General features: G+C 38.6%; 1 protein-coding gene across 1 annotated transcript in view; it reads left to right on the top strand.

Moving 5' to 3' along the window:
• LOC131420370 (ectonucleotide pyrophosphatase/phosphodiesterase family member 3-like) overlaps positions 1-27,727 on the top strand; it is a 78,010-nt gene that overhangs the window by 13,695 nt on the left and 36,588 nt on the right. Inside the window, exons 3-11 of the mRNA XM_058566261.1 lie at positions 225-347; positions 2,045-2,170; positions 5,310-5,370; positions 8,520-8,617; positions 16,236-16,315; positions 18,294-18,413; positions 18,974-19,083; positions 20,339-20,404; positions 23,372-23,444. Of these exons, the coding sequence (XP_058422244.1) occupies positions 225-347; positions 2,045-2,170; positions 5,310-5,370; positions 8,520-8,617; positions 16,236-16,315; positions 18,294-18,413; positions 18,974-19,083; positions 20,339-20,404; positions 23,372-23,444 (857 nt within the window). The remainder of the gene's footprint in view (positions 1-224; positions 348-2,044; positions 2,171-5,309; positions 5,371-8,519; positions 8,618-16,235; positions 16,316-18,293; positions 18,414-18,973; positions 19,084-20,338; positions 20,405-23,371; positions 23,445-27,727) is intronic.

Genomic DNA, 27,727 nt, shown 5'->3' with positions numbered 1-27,727 from the left:
GCCTGATGTCTCTGAGTCTGGGGCCTCTCTGGGGCCTTGGGAAAAATCACTCATTATTTGTCACTCATTACTTATTACTTTGCACTGATGGATCATACAGCACAATAAAAATTACCTATTTGTCTGCATTGTCTGTGCTAGTACTTCTGTGTGCTTCCACCATCTGGCTATGAGATATTGGATACCTTCTAAGTGTTTGTTTCCTTATTTCCTTCATTCTACAGGCAGCTGCAGGAAAAAATGCTTTGATTCTTCATTTAGGGGATTGGAGGGCTGCCGGTGTGATGTGCGATGTCAAGACCGAGGCGACTGCTGCTGGGATTTTCAAGACACCTGTGTGGAATCAAGTATGAATTCTGAGAATAAGTTTATTAGCATGTTGATGATGCTATCATTAATGCATGCACAAATGCTCACCTTACATCTTGTGTATTAGTTTGCTAGGGCTGCCATAATAATGTCCACAAACTGGGTGGCTTAAACCACAGAAATTCATTTTATCACTGTTCTAGAAGCTAGAAATCCAAGATCTAGGTGTTGGCAGGGTTGCTTCCTTCTGAAGACTGTGAGGGAGACTGTGCCCCATGCCTCTCTCCAAGCTTCTGGGAGGTTGCTGGCAATCTTGGCATTCTTTGCCCTGTGGCAGCTTAACTTCAAACTCTGCCTTCACCTTCACATGGCCTTCCCCCTGTGTCTTCACAGTCCTCCCTCTGGGTGTGTCCATGTCCAGACTTACCCTTTTTATAAGAGCACCAGTCATACCGGATTAGGGCCCACCCTAATGACCTCATTGTAACTTGGCTATCTGCAAAGATCCTTTTCTAAAGTAAGCTTGCATTCACAGTAACAGGGGTTAGAACTTCAAAATTTTTTCGGGGGGACACATTTCAACCCATAATACCTTGTATACAAGGTCTAGTATTATCATGTCTCCCTTTAGAGTGCCAAATGCGGAGTCCACACTTATTTAATTGAGGCTGAGGAATAGCAGTCTATAGCAGATGAAATGCTGTATAATTACATCTATTTCAATGGAGTTTTACTATGGCTTAAGTTAATCCTCTTATTTGATTTCATTTGTAGTGGTTCTCAAATTTCAGGTGCATAAGGCTTATTAAGAAAGCTGGTGATTCTTGGTGATTCTGGTGCCAGTGTTCACAGAACACAACTTAAGAACTTTTGTTCTCTAGGTGGAAGACACAGTTTGTGATGTTTGATTTTCTGAGAAATCAGGGCAGGTGGGGAGTCTAGAGGGTCGAGGAGAGTGAAGATTAGAACAGTAGAGCTCCTTACACTATGCTCTCTGCAAAGGGCAGGAGGGAGGGGATAACCTAGTCTAAATAAAATCTGTGTTCCCTTTGCTTAATCTCCCAAAATCTTTTCTTTCTAAGTAAATACTAAATAATGAGGAATGAAGAACTCTGTGTACAACTGAAGCACACAGCAGTCACCCAGCAGTCAGTATTTGTCTAAGCACAGGGCTGACATTGATTTTAGTCATCGTTTCCTAGCTGGTACACTGGGAAGTAGCCTCGGTCCAGCCTCTTGTTGTTTTTAGCATTGGGACTTATTTAAACTGATCTCATACTAAGTACATAGCCTGGGAGAACAGGAGAGGCATGGTAGGAGCTGATCTACCACTTCTGTCACTCTCAGCTGGCAGGCACCCTGACCTGCCTACATTCTTACAGACCTGACCATGTTCCTGTTCCTTCTGTTGTCACTGCCTCTTCCTTGCTGCCTGTCCTTAGACAAGCCTGGGCAAAGCTGCTCTTGAGTGGCAGCAATCACTCAGGGTTAGTGGTTCTTCACCATGGGGAGCTCCTACCCCTGGGTGGGAATAGGACTGGTGTTCAGAGTTTCTCCAGACTCAGAGGTGAAAGTGGTGGATTGTGCCTTATTTGTATTATGTGTTTTCATTTATTAATGCAGATAAACTGAGAATTTGACTGTACAATAACGCAGGGAGAAATGCATGAAATTTATATTTTTGGTATTGGATACTTAATTTAAATGCTCAGAACAAAAGTGTGTAATTTTACAGCTCGAATATGGACATGCAATAAGTTTCGTTGTGGGGAGACCAGACTAGAATCCAGCCTTTGCTCCTGTTCAGATGACTGTTTGCAGAGGAAAGACTGCTGTACTAACTATAAGAGTGTTTGCCAAGGTAAGCAAAGGATGTCAACCCATTTGCCTCTGAGAGTTCAGTGACCTAAAGCTGGCTTGGGCTGCAAAAATTAAAATAAGTCAGAGAATCTTTAGCTAGTCCATATAGAAGAAAAGACCAAATGTGTTTACTGTGGGAAGAAATGTGGTTTGTGCCCCATAGAGGAAGAGAGCTCATAGCGTAGATATTATAGAAAAGATGAGAAAGCCTCAAGTCCTGTATTTCTCTGTAAGACGAGGTCTTTTTCAGTCCATTGACTCTGCTAGACTTGTGGTTTGGGACACCAGATGGCAGATCCTAAAGTTAAAACATCACGAAAAAGGTTATCTGGCCCAAACATCAGTCCATTAAACCAATGTTATTGTTGAAACGATTGTGTCCTGAGTGGTTCAATTACTGATTTAGGGCCCTCAGAGAGTTAACGCAGAGCCAAAATTCTAATCCAGGTTATTCACCTCTGATGCTACCCCCCTTGCCACTTTATAGGTGGTGCAGATTTTTTTCTTAAATCACCAATCCCTCAGAACATCTGATGATATTTATGAAAAATGCACTTATACACATAGCAACAAAATTGCTTCAAGCTATCAATGCCTTTTTCATAACACTACATCCAGTAGAGCTAATTAACTTACAGTTTTAATATTTTTAGACAAAAAAAAGAATTTGGTTGAATTCTGATTTTTTAAAAAGGAGTAAAATGTTATCGTAGAAACATTATTAACTATAATCCCTTAGTAGAAAATAGATTTTGCACTAACAGAGGAATCCATTTTTATGCAAAATATTATTGAAAAATCAGCTAAAAAGGGCAATCAGAAAGGAAAACAAAAGCCTGAAATGGTAACTCTGTTTTTAAATGATAATTGTTTTATATTTATGGTGAATATTGTATCATTAAAAATCTCTCTAAATTGATAAAGGCAAGTATGGTTTTTAGTTTGCTTATTTCTCTAACAAGTTAACTGACCATACTACCTCTGACCTCTATATTCTCCCACCTTCTTTCCCAATTTTGTAATTCTTAACTTTTTATCTCAAGACTGATCCTCATGTCATGCGGTAAATTTTCCCACAGAATTCATTGCACAAGACTGTTTGAATTTAACAGAAACAAAAGTAATTGTTATAAGCAGTGTTGAAGTTTGCCATTACTAACCGGTTACTTTGATGGAGTTAATTTAATCATTTCAGTTTATTATTTAAATAAATGTAAATGTTTTCTCACTCTAAGGATTCAATACTTTAAAGATGTTAAATGATTTTTACCAAAATTATACCTTCAGATAGGAGTTTGAGGGGATTTGAAAAATTTTTGTGTAAGAAATCAACAGCTAGTTACTTTTATATTTTGTTAAGAATTTTTTAAAACTTTATGATAAATTTCTAACATATGCAAAGGAGAGAATAGTATGATCTTTTCCTTGTATGTCTGTCACCCAGCTTCAGCAATGATCAACTCATGGCCTATCTTGTCTCATATTGACACAGTATAATTTTCAGAAACATAAAAACAAGACTCATATGAATGTAAAGTGAAGATGTCAAAGACTTATTAAAAGTCATTAATGAGTTAACCAACTGGAATGTTAAGCTGGCTCAAAGAGAATCAGTGAGACTAAGAATATATAGGACTGAAAGAATGTTGGAATAAAATCACTAAAACTCTAATTTCTGGTGGGACAGAAATGATTTGTATTTCTACAGGGCAAATTATTTGTTATCAGACAAGAAGCAGTTATATGGCTATTCGTACCTACCAATTAACTGCTACCACTACTGAGTTGTAAAGTGAATTGTAAAGAATAAGCTGGGTAAAGGTATATACACCTAGGTAATTAGATAATCTGTAGTTGGGCTTTTTAGATAATTCCTACCATGACATTAAAATGAAATTTAGTGATCAGTCCTCCTTTTGCTTACTTCCAAGTTTTGGAATTATTTTTGATAATAAAATATACACTTTATTCCCCCCCAACCTATCTCCCCAAACTTTAGATTATTTCAAAGCAAACTCTAGAGTTAATATCATTTATCTGTAAATATTTTCAGTATATATCTAAAGAAGATAAAGATTTAAGAAAATTATAATACCATCAATATATCTAAAAATATCATTGATAATTATTTATTGTCATCAAATACCCAGTGTTCAAATTTTTCTGTTTGTTTCATAATATTTTTTAAAAAGATTGTTTGAAGTAAGATTGAAATCGATTTCATACATTGCAACAGGATGATATATTTTAAGTCCTTTAAAAGTAGATTCTTTCTTCCACCTTTTTTCCCCTTGCAATTTACATGTTGGAGAAATGAGTCATTTGTCCTGTAGAGTTTTCCAGTCTGGGTTTTGCAGATTGCATGTCCTGTGACTTAAGCAGTTTGTCCTCTCCAATGTTTCTTGAAAATTGGTAGTTAGAATCAAAGGACCGTTTAGATTCAGGTTTTATTTATTTATTTAGCACATGTATTTCATAGGAGGAGGTATTACTTCCATTAAGAGGCACATCTTGTCTTGTCTCTTTTTTGGGGATGTTAGCTGTTGATGATCACGGCCTAAATCCACAGGTGTTGCAAATGATGACATTCATATTCTATCATTTCTACTTCATTAATTAGCTGAGTGTTCTATAACCAGTAACATCCGTGGAGTAAGAATTTTTTAGTTAAGATCTTAACTGTTTGTTTTTTCACTTTTGCCCATTTGATATCAATTATTCTCATTGGCCATTTCCTTTTTTTTTTTTCGTGCTTTCTTTTCTCTTTACTTTATACTGTATATCCATATTTATTAAAGTCATTTTTTTTAAGCAGTTGGAAAACATTGTCCATGAGGAAAAAAACATTATTAAGAAAAGGAAGAAGAAATTGTCCCTTTTAGGCTAGAGGAAACCCCTTTGTTTTTCTCAGTAAAGATGGGTTTCCTGGTATTCAGTTAGTGTAGATTTCTGATCGAGCGAGGCACTAGAGGCAATGACCTTGCAAACATGTGAAATAGCACTAAACACATTCCGGAAGAATTTAGTCATTGGAGTAACAGGAATTAAGTAGTTTGGAAAGATCATGTCCATTGAACATTTGTTTCCCTTCTCTTGTCTCTGGGGCAGCCGTCTAAAGCTTTTGATCTGATGCTTTTCAGGAGAAAGCCCGTGGGTGAATGAAGAGTGTGGCACAGCCCAGCAGCCTCAGTGTCCAGAGGGGTGAGAATGCTCTGGGGGTTTTTATCCTCTTTTACCGGATGGCACACGGGAATGTAGCTGAGAGGCAGGGTGGAAGTTCCTCCACTCTGTTTACATTTTAAAATAAAAAAGTTAACAAAAGATTAGATTCCTTGTGGCTTCAAACTCATAACGACTTTTGTTAGTTTTATTGTTTACAAAGCATTTTTATATTAATTTATTACATTCCTGTCTTACAACAATGACTTAAGAAATTTGTTGAAGTCTTTATCCTAACATTCTCAAGGTCGTATTGTCAGGCCTAGAATTTCTATCTAAATTACTCCAGCTGGAACTCTTTTCTGTGAACATCCTGGCACCTCAAATTTGTTCTTACTGAGGGAAGGGGAAGAGGTTTGTCCATGGAAGGCCTCACAGGGAAAGGTGGACCTTGAAGAATGGAGGAGGGGGACTTTGTCAGGTGGGCACAGGTGATGACCCGTGAGGTAACACCCCTCACCCCACTCCTCCATGCATCTCCTCCACATATGTATGATGGCTGTTTCCCACACTTGCCTAGCCCTGGAAATGTGCCCAACATCACTTCAGAGTCAGGGTGGATTTCCCCTTTCCTTCAGTTGCCCCTTCTGCCCTTCACCTACTTCAGTCTTCTGGCCCAAGCAGTGAGAGGATGATGGTGAGAAAGAGGAAGGAGAAAAGAATACCTGGTTATGGGAAGAACTGGTAGAGGCATTTGTAAATAGCATTGTTTCATTTAAAAAATGTGTGTGGATAACCTGTCTGTTTTTGTACCATGCTATGTTGGTTTACTGCAATCCTCCGATCCAGCTGCCCTCTTCAGCAGCCTCTGGGTAGAAGACCAAAAATTTAGAATAAAAAGGCGACTTGAGTTTGAGTCCTGGTTTTGCTCGTGGGACTTTGCATTAGTCACTTCTCTGAACTTCATGTATAAAATCAGAATAATAATGATGGCCAAGTTCAGAAGATTTCTTGTAAGAATTAAGTCAACATCTTGACCCCACAGATGTTTGACCCTGTTTTTCAGCTGCAAGATTATTTTAATCATGTATTGATGAATATAAATTTTTAAATCAGCATTATGCTAATAACTTTGTGAAAGAAATAAGTATTTTCCAATGCAAATTGCAATATACCACTTTAATTTCTTGATGAATTTTCTACACATTGTAGTTAAAACAGTCCCAATATTCCATTTTTATTTTTCAAGGTATAGTTTATATACATTGAAATGCTCACGTTATGTGTTCATTCACAATGTGGAATTAGGTGGCTACACTGATATTTTTTCTAGCTTTACTCAAGCACATTGAAAAAAACTGAAATTATTCTTCTTATTTTTAGCTGCTATCAGCATTCAGAATTTTCTTTATAATAATATTGGGTGTTTGTCAGAATTTTTAGAGACTTATTCTAACCAAATTTCTTGGAAAAACATGTTCTTGTTAAAAAATTTAGATGTGAAACTGCTTGAGCATAGTGTTGAAAATAATTTCTTTTGCATTCTCACTTGCATGCATTATGTTTGGAATTTAAAACAAACTTACTGTGTTCATCATTGCTATTTATAATAGCCCTGAACTGGAAAGTACCCAAATACCCACCAACACGAGAATCAATAAGTTGTGGTTTATTCATTCACTGGAATGCTAGACAGCCATGAGAATGAATGATCTACAACTACATGCAACAATGTGGATGAATCTCAAACATAATGTTAAGTGAAAGAAGCCAGACATGACAGAATATGTACTCTATGATTCTGTTTGCATGTAAACATAAGTACAAAAATAGACACAACTAATCTATGCCGTTAGAAGTCAAGATGGTGATCACCATGGGTGGAGGTGTGGTTGGCAGAGGCTAGCGATTAGAGGGGAGTGTGGGGGCAGGATTCTAGGGTGCTGGTAACATTCCATTTCTTGATCTGGGTGATGCCACACAGTGGAGTTCAGTTAGGAAAAATTTATGAGTGTGTGTGTATGTATATAAAATGCAAGTAAAATTTTTTCAGAAACTCTGAAAAGTGTGTGTGTGTATGTATATAAAATGCAAGTAAAATTTTAAAAATGAGAAAAACATTGAATGAAAAAAAGACAGTCTCTGGCTACAACCCAAAAGTTACCTTCCATCATTTTAACTTAAATACTCATCTAAAAAGAGATTGTAATGCTTTTAAGGTTAATATTAATTAAAGAGTCATTAGTATTATTAGATATTAGAATAAAGAGATATTAGAATAAAGAGTTAAACATGTAGACTTTAGAATAATAAAATACCTCATAAGCTGCAAAGTTCCTAAATTCCATTCATAATTATATAAAAAAGATGGTAGAATAATTTTAACTTTTATAATGTTTAAGTTTGAGCATTGAATTCGGTTATCATTTCTTTTGGCTCATTGCCCAAAGCCAGAATGGTGAAAGGGCTGCAATCTAGAACCTGGTTTCTGGTGATGTTTTGTTAATGCTCTGCTTGCATGCTGCTGACCTCTGTTGTAAAACTACAATTAATTAGCTCCGTGTATACCTCTCACTGTAAAATACTAAATATATTTGAGGTGAGGCAGTGATAATAATGTGCTGTGTTGTAATGATTCCCAAGTATTGGGCGAGTGGGTTGGGACTGAACTTTGAGAGATTGAGTAACTGTTTAGTGTCAAGCAGCTCATAAAGAATGAAGCAGAGAGTTGAACTCAAGTTTTGCTGAGGCCAAAACCCTTCCATCCTCTCCACAGCACACTGCCTTTCATTATAGACCCTCGGGGCTAGAGAAATTTCATACCTGTCATACTTGGCTCTCAGAGACCGCCAATGCCAAGGAGCCAATGGGAATAAAGAAAGTTAGCCAAAGTTATTTAAACTCTAGAACTCAAAGGTTGGTAGACCTTAAAGTTGAAAGATTCAGATAATTTATGTCACACTTTTTAAAAAAAAATATTGTACATTTTTATTAGAGATTACTAAGATACTGGAAGTACAGACTGTTAAGGGAAATGATTTTTAGCAAGAGAAAGGAAAATTTGACCTATAACTATTTTCTTACTGTACTTTGTAAGCATTTTCTAATTTACAGAATTGTAAGTAGTATAGAAAAGTGTCTATTTTTTTCCCATCAAAATAATGGACTAATTTTTTGTTTTCCGTTTTCAGATTTGACCTGCCGCCAGTTATTTTGTTTTCCATGGATGGATTTAGAGCTGAGTATTTACAGACGTGGAGTCCTCTAATACCTAATATTAATAAACTGAGTAAGTCTTCTACAACTGAGGATGCGAATCATAAAGACGCCTCATTAGTCAATGTCTAGGGGGTGCGCCTTTCTTTCTGATCTCTAACCTTAGTGTTTGTGTCAGCACAGGGCCTCTCGAGATCCCGATGACTTCACTACGTGGTGTCTATTTTCATGCTTGTTGGCTCCTCCTTCCTTTTTTTCAGCGTGTTCATCTTTTTGTTTGTTTATTTTGATTGTTTTGTATTTGAATATAACTTCTGCTCTATGGAAATCTGTTTATGTATACTGTCTCAAAAGTGGCATTTGTCAGACCTGGGTTCTGGGTCTCAGCAAGGTGACTATGACCAGCCAGGTCAAGATCCTGAAGGAGCCTGAGTAGACTGGACAGAGCCAGCACATACCAACGCTCCAGGAGGTGAAAAGTCCAGTATCTCTAGCTGGTTCTGGACTCCAAGTGCCTGGAACCTGGCTCCACCGCTTAGCAGCTGTGAGACCTGGGGAAGTTTACCTCACCTATTGGTGCCCCAGTCTCTTCGTCTATAAAATGGTCACTTCCCACCTGAGAGGAATTCTGTGAGAACATATACGTAGCGTACTTTGGATGATTTTATGTTATTACTATAATTACTGTTTTTATTATCATCTTTATCATGATGTTGTACTTCTGCGTTAGGGCGCTTGCCTTCTTATAGTTTCATAAAGTGAAGAATAAAGAGAAACCGACTCCCCAAGGACACAGAGCTACAAAGTGTCACAGGGTTGGCTTCAGAGTCCACACTCTCCTGCCCTGCAATTCCCCTCTTTCTTCCCTCTTCTACCAGGCCCTCTTTTACTTTCAAAGTCCTCAAAGTTTATAACTATTTTACTGGTTTCCTGTTTTCACTTTTCTCCAAATTATTAAAAAATAGATGTTTAACCCTGAGTAGGTCGATTACTTTTTCTGGGTCTCGGTTTCCTCAGTGGTAAAATGAGAGGCTTAGATCTAAGGATTCCTGCTGCTAATTCCAGCTCTAAAATTCCGTGACTGTAGAGAGATAAACTACCTCCCCCTACAACACAAGGTGCCTTGTCCCTTCAGCTTCTCCTTCACGCTTTGAGGCAGATCTTGGGGCTCTGACAGAATTGGCTCCAAATTCAGGACTTGTCACTTGCTGCTGATTTACTTTGGCCTGGAAAGTTAACTAACACCTCTCAGTTTCTATTTCCTTAACTGCATTGCCCTTGATAATCTGGATATCACATCCTGTGTCCAAAAGGGAATTGAACTAGCCAGGCTGAACTGAACCCCTTTGGAGGTGGAATTATTTGATTTTCTCATCTCATTGAGAGTTGGAAATGACATCAATGAAATATTGGGCCACTGAGAGCTTTCCTCTTTCTAAGGTTTAAAATATTTTTTTAAGTCATCCAGATGACATCTCGATCCTTTCATGTATGCAGACCTCACTAACTAGCTCCACCAGGGCAGAATGAGCTCTTAGTTTCTAGGAGGCCCAGTTAAGAGTGGATGTGGTAGAAGTGTTAGGATCAGGGCTCCCGGGAATGGTGGGCTTGAGGTGAGGTATGTGACAGCAGGCATCACTTTCAGGAAGTCTGGAACCCCATCTCTGGTGTCCATCAAGCTTCCTGGGTTGGGCTACAGTGGTTGTGGAAACTGAGCATGAGTGAGTCATGTCAGTGACTAAGGGGACTCTGGGACTTAACTCTAGTGAGGAGGTGAGGTCTTTGTCTTGTCTCAGTGTGGGTGGGAGCAGACAAAGAAGGGCCAGGCCCAAGATCAGGAAACTGTCAGGTGAGATGGAAGTGCTTCTGCTGGAGCTAGAAATCAGGCTTCCTGGAAAGTTAGGTAGGAAACTCAGATAGAACAAGACTCGTAGTAACAGGTTGCTCTGAAACTCAGATAGAACAAGACTCGTAGTAACATGTTGCTCTGCAGGCAGCACATGCAGAGTTGTGTAGATTAGAGCAGCAAGGTTGACATTCATGGACAGTAGAACTCTTACATTCTCCACAGCAGATGCCATTTGCCATCTGCCTTTTATTTATTTATTTATTTATTTATTTATTTATTTATTTGGTATTTATTGAGGTAACAAGACTTAACATGAGATCTACTCTCTTAGATTTTTAAGTGTATAATACAGTATTGTTATCTACAGGCACAATGTTGTACAGCAGATCTCTAGAATTTATTCATCCTGGGTAACTGTAATTTTATACCCACTGATTAGCAACTCTCCATTTTCCCCTCCCTGCAGCCCCTGGAAACCACCATTCTATTCTTTGCTTTTATGAGTTGACTCTTTTATATACCTCATATAAGTGGAATCGTATAGTGTTTGTCTTTCTGAAATAGGCTTATTTCACTTTATGTCCTCTATGTTCATCCATGTGGTTGTATATCATAGGATTTCTCTCTTTTGTAAGGCTGAATGAAGTTCCATTATATATATGCATATATATATACACACACACATATATATACCACTTTAAAAAAATCCATTTATCTGTCGCTGGACATTTAGATTGTTTCCACATCTTGGCTATTGCGAATAGTGCTGCATTGAACATGGAGTGTTAATATCTTTTCGGGATCCTTATCTCAATTCTTTTGAATAAATGCCCAGAAGTGGGATGGCTAGATTATATGGTAGTTGTGTTTTTAATTATTTGTGGAAACTTGGTACTGTTTTTTATAGTGTCTGCACTATTTTGCATTCTCACCAACTGTACACAAGTATTGTGATTTCTTCACATCCTCGCTGACACTTGTCTTTTGTTTTTTTTGACTAGCCATCCCAGCATGTGCGAGGTGACATCTCATTGTAGTTTTGATCTGCATTTCCCTGATGTTTAGCGACACTGATCATCTTTTCTTATACCTGTTGGCCATTTGTATGTCTTCTTTGGAAAAATATCTATTCAAATCTTTAGCCCAATTTTTAATCCGGTTATCATTTTTTTTTCTATTGAGCTGTAGGAGTTCATTATGTATTTTAGAAATTATTTCTTTATCTGATATATGGTTTGCAAATATTTTTCCCCATTCCATATGTTACCTTTTCACTCTCTTGATGGCTTCCTTTGCTGTGCAGAAGCTTTTTAGTTTGGTATAGTCCCACTAGTCTATTTTTGCTTTTGTTGCCTGTGGTATTGGTATCATATCCGTGAAATAATTACTAAGACCAATGTAATGAAGATTTCTTCGTTTGTTCATATGTTTTCTTCTAAGAGTTTTACAGTTTCAGTCTTATGTTTGAGTCTTTAATTCATTTTGAGTTGGTTTTTGTTTATGCTGTATGATAAGGGTCCAATTTCATTCTTTTGCATGTGGACATCCAGTTTTCCCAGCACCATTTGCTGAAGACACTATTCTTTCTTCATTGTGTATTCTGGGCATCCTTGTTGCAGATCAGTTGACCATATACGTGTGGATTTATTTCTGGACTCTCTATTCTGTTCCATTGATCTATATGTCTATCTTTATGCTAGTTCCATACTGTTTTAATTACTGTAGCTTTGTAATATATTTTGAAATCAGGAAGTGTGATGCCTCCAGCTTTGTTCTTCAAGATTGTTTTGGCTATTTAGGTACTTTTGTGGTTCCATAAGAATTTTAGAATTGTTTTTTCTTTTTTTGTAAAAAATGCCATGAGGATTTTGATAGATATTGCATTGAGTTTGTAGATCTCTTTGGGTGGTATGGACATTTTAACAATATTTAGTCTTCTAATCCACGAACATGGGTGACTTTCCATTTGTTTATGTTTTCTTTAATTTCTTTTATCAGAGTTTTATAGTGTTCAGTGTACAAATCTTTCACTTCTTTAGTTAAGTTTATTCCAAAGTATTTTATTCTTTTTGATGCTATTGTAAATGGGATTGTTTTCCTAATTTCCTTTCATAGTTTGTTATTAGTGTATAGAAACACAACTGATTTTTGTATGACGATTTTGTATCCTGCAACTTTACTGAATTCATTTATTAGTTCTAACAGTTATTTGTGTGGAGTCTTTGGGTTTTCTATATATAATATCGTATCATCTGCAAACAGGGACACTTTTGCTTCTTCCCTTCTGATTTTTATGACTTTTACTTTTTTTCTTGCTAATTGTTCTGGCTAGTACTTCCAGTACTATATTGAAAAGAAGTGGTGCAAGTGGGCATCCTTGCCTTCTTCTGAATATTAGTGGAAAAGCTCTCAGTTTTTCATTGTTGAGTATGATGTTAGCTGTGGGCTTTCCACATATAGCTTTTATTATGTTGAGGTAATTTCCCTCTATTCCTATTTTGTTGAGAGTTTTTATCATGAAAGCGTATTGAATTTTATCAAACGCCTTTTCTACATCTATTGAGATGGTCATGTGATTTTTATCCTGCATTCTGTTAATGTGGTGTCTCACATTAATTGATTTTCATTTGTTGAAACATCCTTGCATCCCAGGGATAAATCCCACTTGGTCATGGTGTAGGATTATTTTAACGTGCTGTTGAATCTAGTTTGCTAGTATTAGGTTGAAGATTTTTGCATCCATGTTCATCAGGAATATTGGCCTGTAATTTTCTTTCTTGTGGTGTCTTTGTCTGGCTTCGGTATTAGGGTAACGCTGATCTTGTAAAATGATTTTGGAAGTGTTCCTTTCTCTTCAATTATTTGGAAGAGTTTCAAAATTATTGGCATTCTTTGAATGTTTGGTAGAATTCACCAGCGAAGCCATCTGGTTCCAGGCTTTTCTTTGTTGGAAGATTTTTGATCACTGATTCAACTTCCTTACTAGTTATAGGTCTGTTCAGACTTTCTATTTCTTCATGATTCAGTTTTGGTAGGTTGATTGTTTCTAGGAATTTACCCATTTCTTGAATGATATCCAGTTTGAAGGGTATAATTGTTCATAGTAGTCCCATAATCCTTTTTATTTCTGTGGTTTTGGTTGTAATGTCTTCTCTTTCATTTCTGATTTTATTGATTTGAGGCTTCTTTTTTTCTTAGTTAGTCTAGCTAAAGGTTTGTCAATTTGTTTATCTTTTCAATCAACTTTAATTTTGCTGATTTTTGAAATTATCTTTCTATTCTCTATTTCATTTATTTCTGCTATAGTCCTCATTGTTTCCTTCCTTCTGCTAACTTTGGGTTTCATTTGTTCTTTTTCTAGTTCCTTGAGGTGTAAAGTTAGGTTGTTTATTTGAAATTTCTTCTTTTTCAACGTAGGAGTTTATCGCTATCAACTTCCCTCCTAGTACTGCTTTTGCTGCATCTGTACATTCTTCAGCTGTTTCACCTACTCGTCCATTAGTCTTCTGCTTCTTTGTTTAGTTTATAGTTACTATGGATATATGTTTATTCCATTTATATTTTCAGATTTTTTTGGTCGGTACTTTCTTTTAAAAAAATGATTTTTTTTTTAAGGAGTAAAATATGCAAATGATAAGCTGTTAAAAATTATATTAAAGGGTATATAGTAAAAAAATCAACAAACAAAAAAACCTCTCTTTCCTGATCTATTTTTTTTTCTGCAGAAGAAACTACTCTTATTGGTTTATTGTCTATCCTTCCAGAATTATTCTATTCAGTCATAATTTAGATTATTAAGACCTGGAAGAAACAATGGTACAAGATCTTGCTTTCTAAGAGCTGTTCTACAATAGCTCTGGTTCAAAGACAGTTGATCGAAATGGTAGCCTGAGTCTGTAGATAGTCAGCAAGTGTGTCCTGTTTAGGACATCCTGACTAGGGAGGTGTCATGTTTTCACAACACTGCTAGCTTAGTTTGTATTTTATTTTATACCCTGTGCCTTTAAGCACTTAAGAATTTGACTGAGTCAGCTATGTTTCAAGGAAATAAAAACAGAAACTGACGTTATATCTCTGTTTATTGTATGATTTGTTCCCTACTTAAATTCGTTAAGTTATATAAGTGAGTTGGATGTCATTTTATTTTCTTATCATACAAATTCTTAACAATATTAAATGTGTCTTTCCCTGACTGAGGACAGGGTTTATTTATTGGTGTTATTGACTAAGAAAGAAAAAAAGGTTATTTTGATCTTTAATTATACCTTATGAGTCAAGGTCCAGAGCAGGCTGCAAACTTATGTACATCAGAACCACTTGGGGTGCTTGTTAAACATGTAGATTTTTTTGACCTCCCTTTCCTCCACCGTCCACCCACCTCCTATCCCCAACCCCACCAGAGTCCTATATAGTAGACTTAATATGGGGCCAAGAAGATTCTGAAGAAGGACATTCCTGGATCATATTGGAAACACTGAACTAGAGGCTGGGAAGGAGACCAACTCCAAGTGTATTTTAGAAAAGATTCATTATTTCAAGCTGCAAATTTGTCCTTTTCTGAACAACAGTCATTTTCACTTTTTGTTTTAACCTAAATAGAATCTGGTGAAGCTTCTTTTAGAATTAGAGTTGACAGGATTTTGGAATGGGAAATTTCTAGTATTTCACTGCTGCAGAGGAAATATAATATGTTCTAGCGGTTCTGACCTCCTTCAGCAGGGTTATTGCACACACCGGAAACAACAGAATGATTAAAAGCAAAATTAATGCCATGCTTTGTGGAAAACAGATCGCAGGAAACTTCACTGATCGAGTGGAAACGGTACTGAAAATAACAAGCAGTAAAGTTGGCTCACTATGTAAACATTGCTACATGACATGGGCTTGTGCACTTATACAGTCAAATTCCTTTTCATTTTCTAGAGAGTTGTGTTAACTTTTGCTATATCGGATACTTTACATATAAGAGTTGATCGTGACATGTAAAGTTACATAGAAATTCTTATTGTAATGACCTGGTCAGAGAGAGGGAAGCAGCAAAAGGACACAAAGCAGGTAGTGTATCGTTTAGAGTCATTTAGATCAGGGGTCAGCGAGCTGTGGTCCATGGGCCAAACCCAGCCCCCTCTGCCTGTTTTTGTATGGCCCGCTATATGCTACGAATTGTTTTACATTCCAGAATGGTTGGGAAATAAAGTATATATATATATTTTTTTTTTTTTAAAGATTTTATTTATTTATTTTTTCCCCCCAAAGCCCCAGTAGATAGTTGTATGTCATAGCTGCACATCCTTCCAGTTGCTGTATGTGGGATGCGGCCCCAGCATGGCCGGAGAAGCGGTGCGCGCCCGGGATCCGAACCCGGGCTGCCAGCAGCAGAGCGCGTGTACTTAACCGCTAAGCCACGGGGCCGGCCCTAAAGTATATTTTTTGACATGTAAAAATCATATGAAATTCAAATTTCAATGTCAGTAAATGAGGTCCTATTGGAACATGGGAATGCTCATTTGTTTACATATTGTCTATGGATACTTTGGGGCCTCAATAGCAGAGTTGAACTGTTGCACAGAGACCGTATGGACTTGCAAAGCATAACGGATTTGTTATCTGGCTTTTTACAGGAAAGTTTCGCAGATCCTTGCATTAGCTCACTCCTCTCCTAAAAACTGACATTCCTTGGAACAGAGGAGTTCTAGGTGCCAGAATTTCAACCTTTTTCTATCTTCAGTCCACTCTTTAGATTTCTATTCCTCTGGGAAACTTGCATGTTCAGATTTTTGATTATCTGAAAAACTTCTGAGGAAGTAACCCCTTCTTCATTTCCCACTCTACTTGGTTGCAGAAACATGTGGAATTCATTCAAAATACCTGAGACCTGTCTATCCAACCAAAACCTTCCCAAATCATTACACCATTGTCACGGTAAGTGCTTGGCCAGTGGCAAGACTGAGGCCACAGACAGGTGACTGACCCCACCAGACGTGCTCAGGCAGGCAGTGGCCACACCCCATGGCTCACATTTCACAAGTACATGTGGTGACAGTTCATGGCTTAGTCAGGCCAGGCAGGAGTGTCTTGGACTGAGGCCGATCCAGGGCTGTGCAGAGTTAACTATGAATGAGTGTCCTAGCACTAGGCTACTTCACCTCTGTGATAGGCCAGGTGGCCTCTGGGATATGAGAAATACCATTGTCCTCTGATCTTTTGCTTAGCGTCTACTTATCTGAAGGTCTGCTGGGAATGGTAGGCTGTGTATGAGGACAGCCCCTGGATGTGGGGAATTTCTTCCTTAGTCTTTTCATTATATTTAACTTGATAAAGGATTCTAATTCATAAATGAATTGAGATTATTTATATCTCTTTAGATAAAGCAAGTAAATTCTCCTCGATGTATGAAAAGACAAAAGTGAAATAATCAAAATGAACTCAAAGGAAAATTAGGTTATTTGACACTTATAGATTTAGAACACATCTTAAGGAGGCCACTGACAAAGCCTTTATTGTGTCTTTACTACTTTGCATTTAGTCTTTTGTTACTGTGGAACAGTAACTATAACATTTAAATTTTAACCTGTAAGTAATTACATGTATATATATATATTTATATATGTATTTGTAGATTCTATACTTGCAGATTCACCTACTCACTAAAATTCATTTGTAACCCCAAAATCAATACCTGCGACATATTCATAGTCATTTGTGGACATTCACAGAGGGGCAAAACATTCGAGTTGCCCAGCTCATATGTTCCCAGCTGAGGTCTAATAAGGTGACACTCTGCCTTCCTGTTTTAGCTCTCACACTGTAAACAAATGTTGTTTTCACAGTCTGTTGTCTAGTTAGTGCCATGTTTTTCGCATGTTCGTGCTTTTTGTTGGTGATTTTGCTGTTTTAAATGGCCCTCTAGCGTAGTGCTGAAATGCTGTCTAGCGTTCCTAAGAGCAAGAGGGCTGTGATGTGCCTTATAGAGAAAATACGTTTCTTAGATAAGCTCTGTTCAGGCATGAGTCATTGTGAATCAACAATATATATTAAATAAGTTATCTTTAAACAGAAATACACATAAAACAAGATTATATATTGATCAGTAGACGAAAATGTGACCAGAGGTTCACAGAAACCCAACCCTGTATTTTCCCTAGGAGCAATGGTTCCATGTTCGCTATTTAGTGTTGGCAGCAACTTTATAGAACATAACTACTGCGTAACTACAAGAATCGACTGTCTGTACACATACATGCATACATATGTATACCTGTATGTATACATAAATAAGGGATTGCATGTAAGTGCTATTCAGTCACTGTAAATATGTGTATGTATTCATATTCATATATATAGTAATGTTCTGAAATAATTACTCTAAAATCTATCTAAAAGTAGTTACAACAGCATGGGATATCATAGGCATAGAAAATGTGTGGAATGATTGAATGAATATTTGTGATTGCACTGAAGGAACGATTGGATTGAGGTATGGATGGAAGGGAGGATGGATGGAGACTTGGCAGGCTCCCTTCTAAAGTGCTGGAACACACTTTAACCCATTTAACCAGGATATTTGATACTTAACAGCTTCTACGTAGTAAATTTCTTGCTATTATTGCCAATACAGCCAGTGGCTGATCATTATAATATGGGAAACTTTAATTCACAAATAGGTATTAATCACTCGACACTTATATTAATACCACCAACACAAACCAGCTGCCTAATATCATTCATTTGCTGCTATAGACCATACATATATATATACATTTAGGTTCAGATCCAAGAGTTTTGTATTGAAAGATATATGACACACTTCCAAGATATGAGTTATAGATTTTATGCTCTTTCAATTTAAATGTTTTATTAATATTTTATCTTAAATCTCTTTTTGAAATGATCTTTTTAGGGCTTATATCCAGAATCACATGGCATCATTGACAATAATATGTATGATGTAAATCTCAAGAAGAGTTTTTCAATTTTTTCAGACGGGACATATGATCCAGCTTGGTGGCATGGACAACCAGTATGTAGCTTCTACATGTGGCACCAAAGTAACCTCCATTTTCCAATGTGACAGTGGATCACTTTTCTCTCTCTTTTGTAAAACTTTGAGTTTTACATTATCTTTCTAATTTCTAAGGGCTGTGGGTGGGAAAGTGTTTCACCACTATATATAATTATAATTCAAATTTTATAAACATTTATAGTTCATTTTAAACATTTAGTTCACCTAAATGGTCTTCTCTTGAAACTTGGATGTTGTATTATAAACATATTAATCTGGAAGTTACTTGGAAAGATTATCTGTTAATTTTTTTCCTCATTCTTTAAAAGGGAAACTGTACAATTTTACCGATTTGAAAAAATGATCTTCTTTCTTACTACCTTACTACATTTTTGATTTTTGAGGTGGATCCCTGGATAATTAACTGATACAAAGACAAATTTCCCCTAATTTAAATAAATTTTAATAAATAAATTTTTCAACTATTAATATTGGTCAGTTTCTAACAAGTGGCACCATCTCTATAAAACTGATTATTCTCTTGACTTCCACTTATCTTAAATTTTCTCTTCTTATAGGTCTGGCTGACAGCAATGTATCAAGGTTTAAAAGCTGGTACCTACTTTTGGCCAGGATCAGACGTGGCTATAAATGGCTCCTTTCCTTCCTTATATAGGATTTACAACAGGTAGTAAAGCACTCGTAGATATTTCCCCGACTGGGCAGACATGATTAGGATTTTTTTTGGTCTTAATCTTGGTGGTAATTCTATTCTTCCAGTTTTGGGGCCAAAAATCTTGTAGTCATTATTGATTCCTCTCTCTTGGGTCCCTCATTCAGTCTGTCAGTAAATGCTTGTAGCTCTAATTCAAAATATATGCAGCTGAGAACTTCCTATTGCCTCCAGCATTAACCCTCTGGTTTGAGCTGTCATCATCTTTTGCCAGTCTTCCTGTCGTCGCCTCTTTACACAGCTCCTGCTTCTATTCTCCCTATAATCTCCCCCTATAATCTGTTCTCAATCTACCAGCCAGAATGATTACTTAAAAAACAACTCTAACCGTGACGCTCTTTGGAACCAAAAACTTCAGTGGCCCCATTTCACTGAGAGTGCAAGCCTACAAGGCCCCACATGGTATGACCCCGACTGTCCCCTTGCCTCTCAGACCTTCTCTCCTGCTCCTCCTCTGGGTGCTCACTCTGCTCCAGCCATGCTGACTCCTTGGTGGCCGCAACACCCCAGGCTTGCTTCTGCTGTAGGGCCTTTGTGCGGGCTGTTCCCTCTGCCTGAGAATCTGCACAGCCCACTCCCTCCCCTCCTTTAGGCCATTGCTCAGAAATTACCTTCTCAATATTGTCTTAGCCTGATCACACTAAGATTTCAAATTCCAATTCACCCATCCCACTTTCTCAGTGCCCCTTTCTCTGCTCTACTCTCTCTCTTTCTTATCACCTGTTAACACACTATATAATTTATTTATGCATTAGGATTATTGTTTATTATTTGTCTTCCTGCTAGAGAATGTAATCTCCAGGAAAAAATGCATCTTGGGTTTGCTCACTGATAAATTCTGTTTAAACTGAACAAATTTAGTGGCAATAGATGCTCAATATACTTAAATGCGTAAATGAATGAAATGAATAAAAATAAATGAATGGATAATAATCAATGGTCTTTTATTTTAGTTGGGGGAAAACTGAAGGAGGGAAGGATGAGAAGGAAAGAAAACAATATATATTTAATTTATAGTGTGGCAAGTGTATCTCTATATAAGTGTTGAAAACAGGAATTCCTCTGAGTCATGCTGAATCCCTTTCAGTATTTTGATCACATATGAACACAAAATGGATACCTGAAAATATCAACCTGCCTTCCTGAGCAGGAATATAATGGAATTATTCTTTACTTTATTAATTTTTTTTAAATTATTTGCTCTTTTCAGAAGTGTGCCATATGAAGAGAGGATCTCTACATTGCTAAACTGGCTGGACCTGCCCAAAGCAAAAAGGTAATGTCTAGTGTCAGAGAAGTGCTGGCACAGTGGGATATTTGTGGGAATAAAACAAAATTAATTCTTTATTTTTTTTCATGAGTGAGTTTTAAGTTTTAGTCACATTAATTAGATATTCTGTTATAACGAATACTGTTTATTGTGTATATATCAAGCACTCAGGCAGGTTTATTTTTAATTCTCAGACTAACTTTTAAAGGTCAGTATTTTTACCCTCACTTAATAGTTGAGGAAACTGGGGTTTAGGCAGATTAATGGACTCACCTAACACCACAAAATTAGAGTTTGTATTTTAACACAATTCGGCCTGATTTCAAAACTCAATCCCATTTTACTATGGTGGCTCTTAACCAGTAGTGTACATTTCAATTACCTGGGAATTTTAAAAATGAAGTTTATTTAAATTAATTCTTAATCAAAGAAATATATATAGTTAAGAAAAGTCAAAATAATACTGTTGGATGGGTAGTGGAAAATAGTAATCCTCCACTTTTTCTCTACCCTTCCCTAATTTTTTTTCTCTTAACCACTTTTAATTCTTAGTTGTTTCTTATTGCAGTTTTTTTCTAATAACACATTTATACTGCTTCTTTATTGACTTTTCTATATTAGATCTTGACTGATTTTCCCCTATTACACACACCTCTCTCTCCCAATGTTACATAATCATTTCTTGTTACATTGGTACTCAGTATTTACATAATTATGACTGACTTTATATGACTAGTATTATTACACTTGAGGTATGCAGTGTAGTTTCTTGAAAAACTTTTATTTTTCCTGAGGTTCATAATTGCCTCAGCTTTGTTTTCTTAATTTTTTAAAAAATCTGCAGACCACTAACTCATCTCCAGACTGAAAAACTAAAAATCTCTTGGCTCCATATTCAAACACACAGGTATTCCCAGCTTTCTTTTTCACACATACCACCTGAACTCTCCATCTTGAGGCATTTCTTATTGACTTCATGCTGTTCTCCCCTACTCTCCTCCGTCTTTAATATAATTGTATTACTATTTTAGCAACTTTATAGCTACTCTTTAAATAATATGCATTTTTTCCTGATCAACAACAGACTGTCTTTGAACTTCCCACTTTATAAGAACACCACTACCATACCATTTACCTTCCCCTCCCCCTTCAACATCCCCACTTGAAAACTGTACTTTTACGTTATCAAGGCTGATAATATTTGCATTCTACTTTGTAACCCTAATTAAGTATTCTCTTAAAAGAGGAAAACCATAAACAACATTTACATTATTATGATTATCTAAGTGTTATTCACTAAATAGCCAAGCTTTGTGCTATATAACTGGATTTCTTTCTCTTTGGCTCCAAGGTCTTGAACCACATGCTACTCACAGGGACACTGAAACAGAGTCCACTTTCTTACACTCCAACCTTCTGTTCAAAATCCTGCAGCATTTTACGTTGTTTGCTATCAGAAGGATGCTTTTCCTGTACAGTTTTCGGTTTTTTTCACTGAAAATTTCTGATTGTCACTGTTTTCTCTTGTGGGATGAAGAAATGTATGCCTTCCACATCGTATCCTTAAGATTTTCACCTTCTTACTCATTCAACGTCTTGCTTACAATCCAATCCAATATTCCCGGAATTTATGATTTCTTATTTTAACTTGGATCATAAGCTTGTAACTTAAAATTTTTTCTTCCCTAAACTTTTAGTAGCCTTCTTTTTCTTACTGCATCCTGTTAGACCTGGTTTTGTTTTAAGGATGCACAGCTTATTAAATATTGCCGTGGGCCTTAAGGGAGATTCCTCGCTGTTCTCGGAAAATGGCGCGTTTCCTCTTTCTAGTCACGCCAGGCGCTCCGCGACCTCTTGGGAGCCGGGTTAAGACGGCAGAGCGCAGCCGCGGAGGGCGCCCAGGCATTCTCGCGAGACTGCGGCCGTCCGCTTCACCTCGGGGGCTCATGGGAGTACACCGTTGTGGTGGCCCCGAGGCCGGCGTCTCAGTCGCGGCGCTAAGTGTGTGCCTGCAAGCGGGTGTTGAGGATCAAGGAGCCCGGGACGTAGAAGTAGGGAAACTTCGTGTGCAGCTGCCAGGCCAGCTCGAAGAAGGCGAGCCGCGTGCGGGACAGCCCCTTGCAGGCCACCCCGTACGGGCTGCGGGCCGCGGCCGGCCTCGAGACGCTGAGGGCCGAGGAAGACGGAGCCGCCGCGGTGGCCGTGGGCCCCGTGTCGCTGCTCCCCCAGTGCCTGGAGCCAAGGGTCACCGCAGGCCCCGCGGACCCCCGACCCACGGCCGGAACGGGTAGGGGAGGGGGTCTAATTCTTTAAATGACCATTTTTTGGGGGGGAACCTTGGCATTTCCTTTCAACGGGCGCTTTTCAAGAATTATTTCTGAGAGCAGTTGACTTTTTGCTCTTGAGAATGTGGTTGACACGATGGGACAATAGAGACAGAGCTAGAACCAGAGAGGGGAGGCAGATCTCAGAACCAGATAACGGGCTGGGAGCAGGACTGCGGTGGATCTGCAAGTTGGTCGTGAGGACTGACCCCGGAGCCAGAGGGGCCGGGGCAAGGCCCAGGCCCCGGGATGCGGTCAGAGCATCCTGGAAGAGAGCGCCAGGTCAGCGGTGCATCTGAGACCAGACGTTTAAAGGAAATTTCAAGGAGTGGCAGAACAGAATCAGCAAAAAGTCAGAAACCCAGAAATATGAGGGCTGAGGGGCACTGAGAGAGGTCATCAGAGCAAGAACAAGACAGGCTTTCGTTACTGAGTCTGACCAGCGCTTACAGCCCGGAAGGTCTTAATTCCCGTCAGGAGACTGTCCCTACTCGGGCCAAGTGGGACCACCGGACCCCGATGAAGAGACGGAGGCCAGAGGAAAAGAGGAGACGGCCCCAAAGTTCTAGATCTACAAAGTTCCCGAATCCAACCTGTAGGTTTACTCCGGGTTTACTGATGTCCTTCTCTGTTTCCATTTCATCCCTAGACCTGATTTTTATACCCTGTATGTGGGACAGCCTGATTCTGCAGGACACGAAAAAGGACCAGTCAGTGCTGCAGTAAGTTTCTTTTTAAAACACATGTAAAATCATCTAGCCCTAACCCACAAAATAAAATGATATTCTGTAATTCCCATTGAATACAAATGTATTTGATAAAATAGTTAAAAATCTAAAAGGAATATCTGCCTTATTGTCCACAAAATAGTTTAAAAAGGATATCTACCTCATTAACCACGTTTTGATTCATTTGATAAACACGTATTGAGTAGGTGCTTTGATGTAGCACTGTTATTGATATATGAAAGCATCAAGGTAGATACCGCATGTGCCAGGTTAAGGCATTAGTGCAGCCGGTTTCAAGCTAGGTCCCCTGTAAGTCCACGGTGGAATAGCCAGCTGTCTGTTCATGCACAGTTCTGTTGATGAGTTCCTTAAAATTGGACTTAAGATGTTACTGCCTCAGACAGAGTTATTCCGCTCCTGGGCCGCCATTGTAATTGCAGTAGACTTTTTACTATTAGTTTCTTCATTATCTAAACCGTTCTGTTAGACTTTTACTACAGAAATATAGTCCTTAAATATTGCTTAAGAAAAAAAAAGTCATCTCTCTTCTAAAATTTATTCCATGCTGTATTGTCTTGGACATGACCGAAAGCTGCAAAGGTGCCCACGAGTATGGCATTTCCCTACCCCGTGGAAACTCATTTAACAATTGTCCTCAGTTGGAACGCAATCATCCTCAATTGGAATGCAAGCATATTTATTCTGGCAGCATGGCTTTGCAGTTTATCAGAAATGCCCTTCTTCTTGCTTTCCATTAAGCCAGAATGATTCTTAATACAAGGCTGGGTGCAAGTCCGACCGCTTTAACCCTTTAGTCCCCCTCTGTATTCCAACACTGCTCTTCACTGCATCACAAGATTGAACACTTAATCAGGTTATTGTAACAGTGAATGGCTTAGTAAATATCTAAATTATATTCACTGTTTGTTCTTTTCTGTTTTGTTACCCATATTTGGTATGATTAATTACTTGAGAGGGGCCACCACGGTCTGTGTGTGTCTGAACTATACCGCTGACTTAAGATTAAGCGTGATAACTTCTATTCAGTGCTCCAGGTTAGCACCCAAGTAAATTGTAAGTATAATTTTCAAAAGTGCTGCAAAGGAAAAGATCAGGGTGCCCTGAAGGGTCTTTGAGGAGGTCCTAACCTAGTCTGGGTGGGGTGGGGGTTGGGGCTGGGGCTAGAAAGTTCTCGTTTGAATAACAAAACGGAAAAAAGTTCACCAATGGCCCACTTGAGGGAGGAGTTGAGCACATTAGAGGAACACAGAGAATGAACAAATGGACAGACAAATAGACAGATGGCGAGACAAATGGACAGTGTGATAATGGTAAGAATAATAATAGCACCTAACCCTCATTGCGTGCTACTCTGTGCCAGGTACTGTTCGAATTGCTGTATGAGTATTATCTCCCGCCAATGTGGGGAACATTGTGAACCAGGGGAGAGGGCTCAGAGGAAGCCTAGAGAAGGAGGCAAGCACCAAATCATGCACGTCCTTATGGGCCATAAAAAGTGCAATGGGAGGCATCGAGGGAAGTGACATGATAGGATCTGTGTGTGTTTAAAGATCACTTTTATTGTGTAAGAGGAATGGGTTGGAGGGAGCAAAAGAAAATGGGGATAGACAAGTTAGCTTTTGCAACATTCCAGAAAAGAGATTATAGTGACTTGGACTGGGGTAGTGGCAACCATCATGGATGGAAGACGATGCATTTGAGATGCATTAAGGAGACAGACTTGGCATGACTTGGTGTGAGATGGGTGACTGGGTTGGGAGGTCAAGGATGATTTCAGGTTTCTATCATAAGCAGGCAGGTGGTTCTGTTTACATTAATTATGACTGCTGAAGTGGGATAGGTTTGGGGGAGAAGATCATGCTGTGATTGAGGTGTCTGTGACGTCTAAAGGAAGATATTCAGAAGACCATCGAATATGGATTTAAAGCTCAAAGGAGATGAAGGTCAGGCAGCTTGGCAGCATGGAGATGGTTCATGGAAGGGGCGATGTCCTAGGAAGAGAGTGAATAGTGAAAACAGAAGAGGGATTCAGACCAAGCCTCGTTTAAAACTTAAGAAGAAGAGGCAGAATGGTGGAGAAACTGGAGGGCTTCATAGCTTTATTTGTATTGTTAGTTTTAATCACATACTTTACTTCATAGTTCGTATGACAATTTAAAAGTAAAAAGGCTATTTTAGTTTGTTTTGACTCATTTATTATGTTGAAAGCTTATTAACTTGTTCTAGATTTTTCAGTTAACACTCTTGTTCTTGCTCTACAAGCCCTTTAAGGCCTATTTTTTTTTTTTTGTGAGGAAGACCGGCCCTGAGCTAACATCCGATGCCGATCCTCCTATTTTGCTGAGGAAGATTGGCCCTGGGCTAACATCTGTGTCCATCTTCCTCTACTTTATATGGGACGCCGCCATAGCATGGCCTGACAAGCGGTGCATCGGTGCGTGCCTGGGATCCGAACCCACGAACCCTGGGCAGCTACAGCGGAGCGCACACACTTAACCGCTAATGCCACCGGCAGGCCCCAGAACTAGCAACTTCTTTTTTTTTTTTTTTTTAATTTTTATTTACTTATTTTTTTCCCCCCAAAGCTGCAGTAGATAGTTGTATGTCATAGCTGCACATCCTTCTAGTTGCTGCATGTGGGACACGGCCTCAGCACGGCCGGAGAAGCGGTGCATCGGTGCGCGCCCGGGATCCGAACCCGGGCTGCCAGCGGCAGAGCGCGCGCACTTAACCGCCAAGCCACGGGGCTGGGCCCGCTAGCAACTTCTTAATAGCAAATTTGTTCCATTGAGTCGCTAGCATTCAAATTGAATTAGGCACAGAATGTCCTGAGTGGTCTTGAGAACCTTAAATAAATGACCTACCTAATACTTTAATAAGATTCAGCTGTTATTCATTACTGAAAAACAAATTACATCTTAGATGGAATGTAAGATTGGGAAGAAAAATTCAATTGAGAAAAGAAAATTGAAATTAAGAACAGACTGATTTAAATCTTGGTCATGCTCGTGTACATGGTGGAAGAATTCAGAGCACTGAAGAACTCAACTCTTGAGGAAGCATGTGGAGGTAAAACGAGAGGAAGGATGTTGTACCTTTTGAAAAGCAGATTATTTCAGTGAGGTGTAGAGCTTCTGGGTAGCAGGTTCCTCTGCAACTTTGAATTCCATTTTACAGAAAGGGACTTCAGGAGACAACACTTGTTCACTGAGGGTCTTACCAGTTAATTCATTGTAGCAGGACTGGTTTTACTGCTTCCACAGTACCCACTGTGAAGGTGAGTGATCGTGATTCCATGTGAAAGGAGCAGGGTTTTCTACCCAAACTTGGTTTGCCCCACAGCTGCAAACATTTCTATGCCTGTTATTGATCTTACTGCTCAAAAACTGCTCACTCGTTGCCTGTTAAGGGGATTTCTTCTTCCTTTCCTTTCTTTGGGCTGGAGTAGGGGGCTGATGTCTAGTCACGTTCAGTAAAATGTGCCATCTATGGAGTGTGCACTTTGTGGGGCTCTGTGCTTGGGAAGCGTGTGATGAGTGAGGTTGCACGGTCTTACCCTACAGGAGCTCATGCTTTCCTGGGAAGGCAGACACATGCACAGATGGTTTCAAAACTGTGGTGAGTCCGGTGGTGGCAGCATACCAGGGTGCTGGGCGAGGACAGAGGAGGAGGGCTCTCAGTGCAGTTGGGAGGAGTGACTAGGGTGACTCTGTGAGAGGGGACATAACTATGTCATGATGACAGGTGGAAACCGTGACTCTCACTGGCATACCAGGGGGCATGGTCACCCTGAGAATGAGGCTCAGGAAAGCATGTTGGAGTTGATGGATTTAACAGTAGATAGAGATGGTTTGAGTTCAAGTCCTGCTCTGTCCCTTATTAACTGTGTGGCCATGAACACGTTTCTTCACTTCTTAAACTTCAAGTTTCCTGGTCTCTACAACTGGAAGGTCCAGTAGCACCATCCATGAACATTTACTGTGAGGATTTTGTGAGACAATGTGCTAAACTTCTTAGTGGTAATTGGCTTGAAAAATTCTTTCTCAAAAAAATTTAAAAAAAGGCAATCACTGTTAATTATAGTGCTCTTATAGTACTACAAGAGATTAAACCTTGTTTCCCAATCCCATTGCTGTGACACTTTCTTATTGACTGAAAAGAATAATGAAAAGTTCTATCAGTAAACGTTATTCACTTGAACCTTAAGTCAATTCAATGCACTATATTGATAAAGTGTAGAAAAATTTAAAAACATA

This window comes from Diceros bicornis, chromosome 23 (genome assembly GCF_020826845.1).
Source record: "Diceros bicornis minor isolate mBicDic1 chromosome 23, mDicBic1.mat.cur, whole genome shotgun sequence".
Lineage (NCBI taxonomy): Eukaryota > Metazoa > Chordata > Mammalia > Perissodactyla > Rhinocerotidae > Diceros > Diceros bicornis.
Note: the sequence above shows the minus strand (reverse complement) of the source record. Positions and strands in the feature narration are given on the sequence as shown.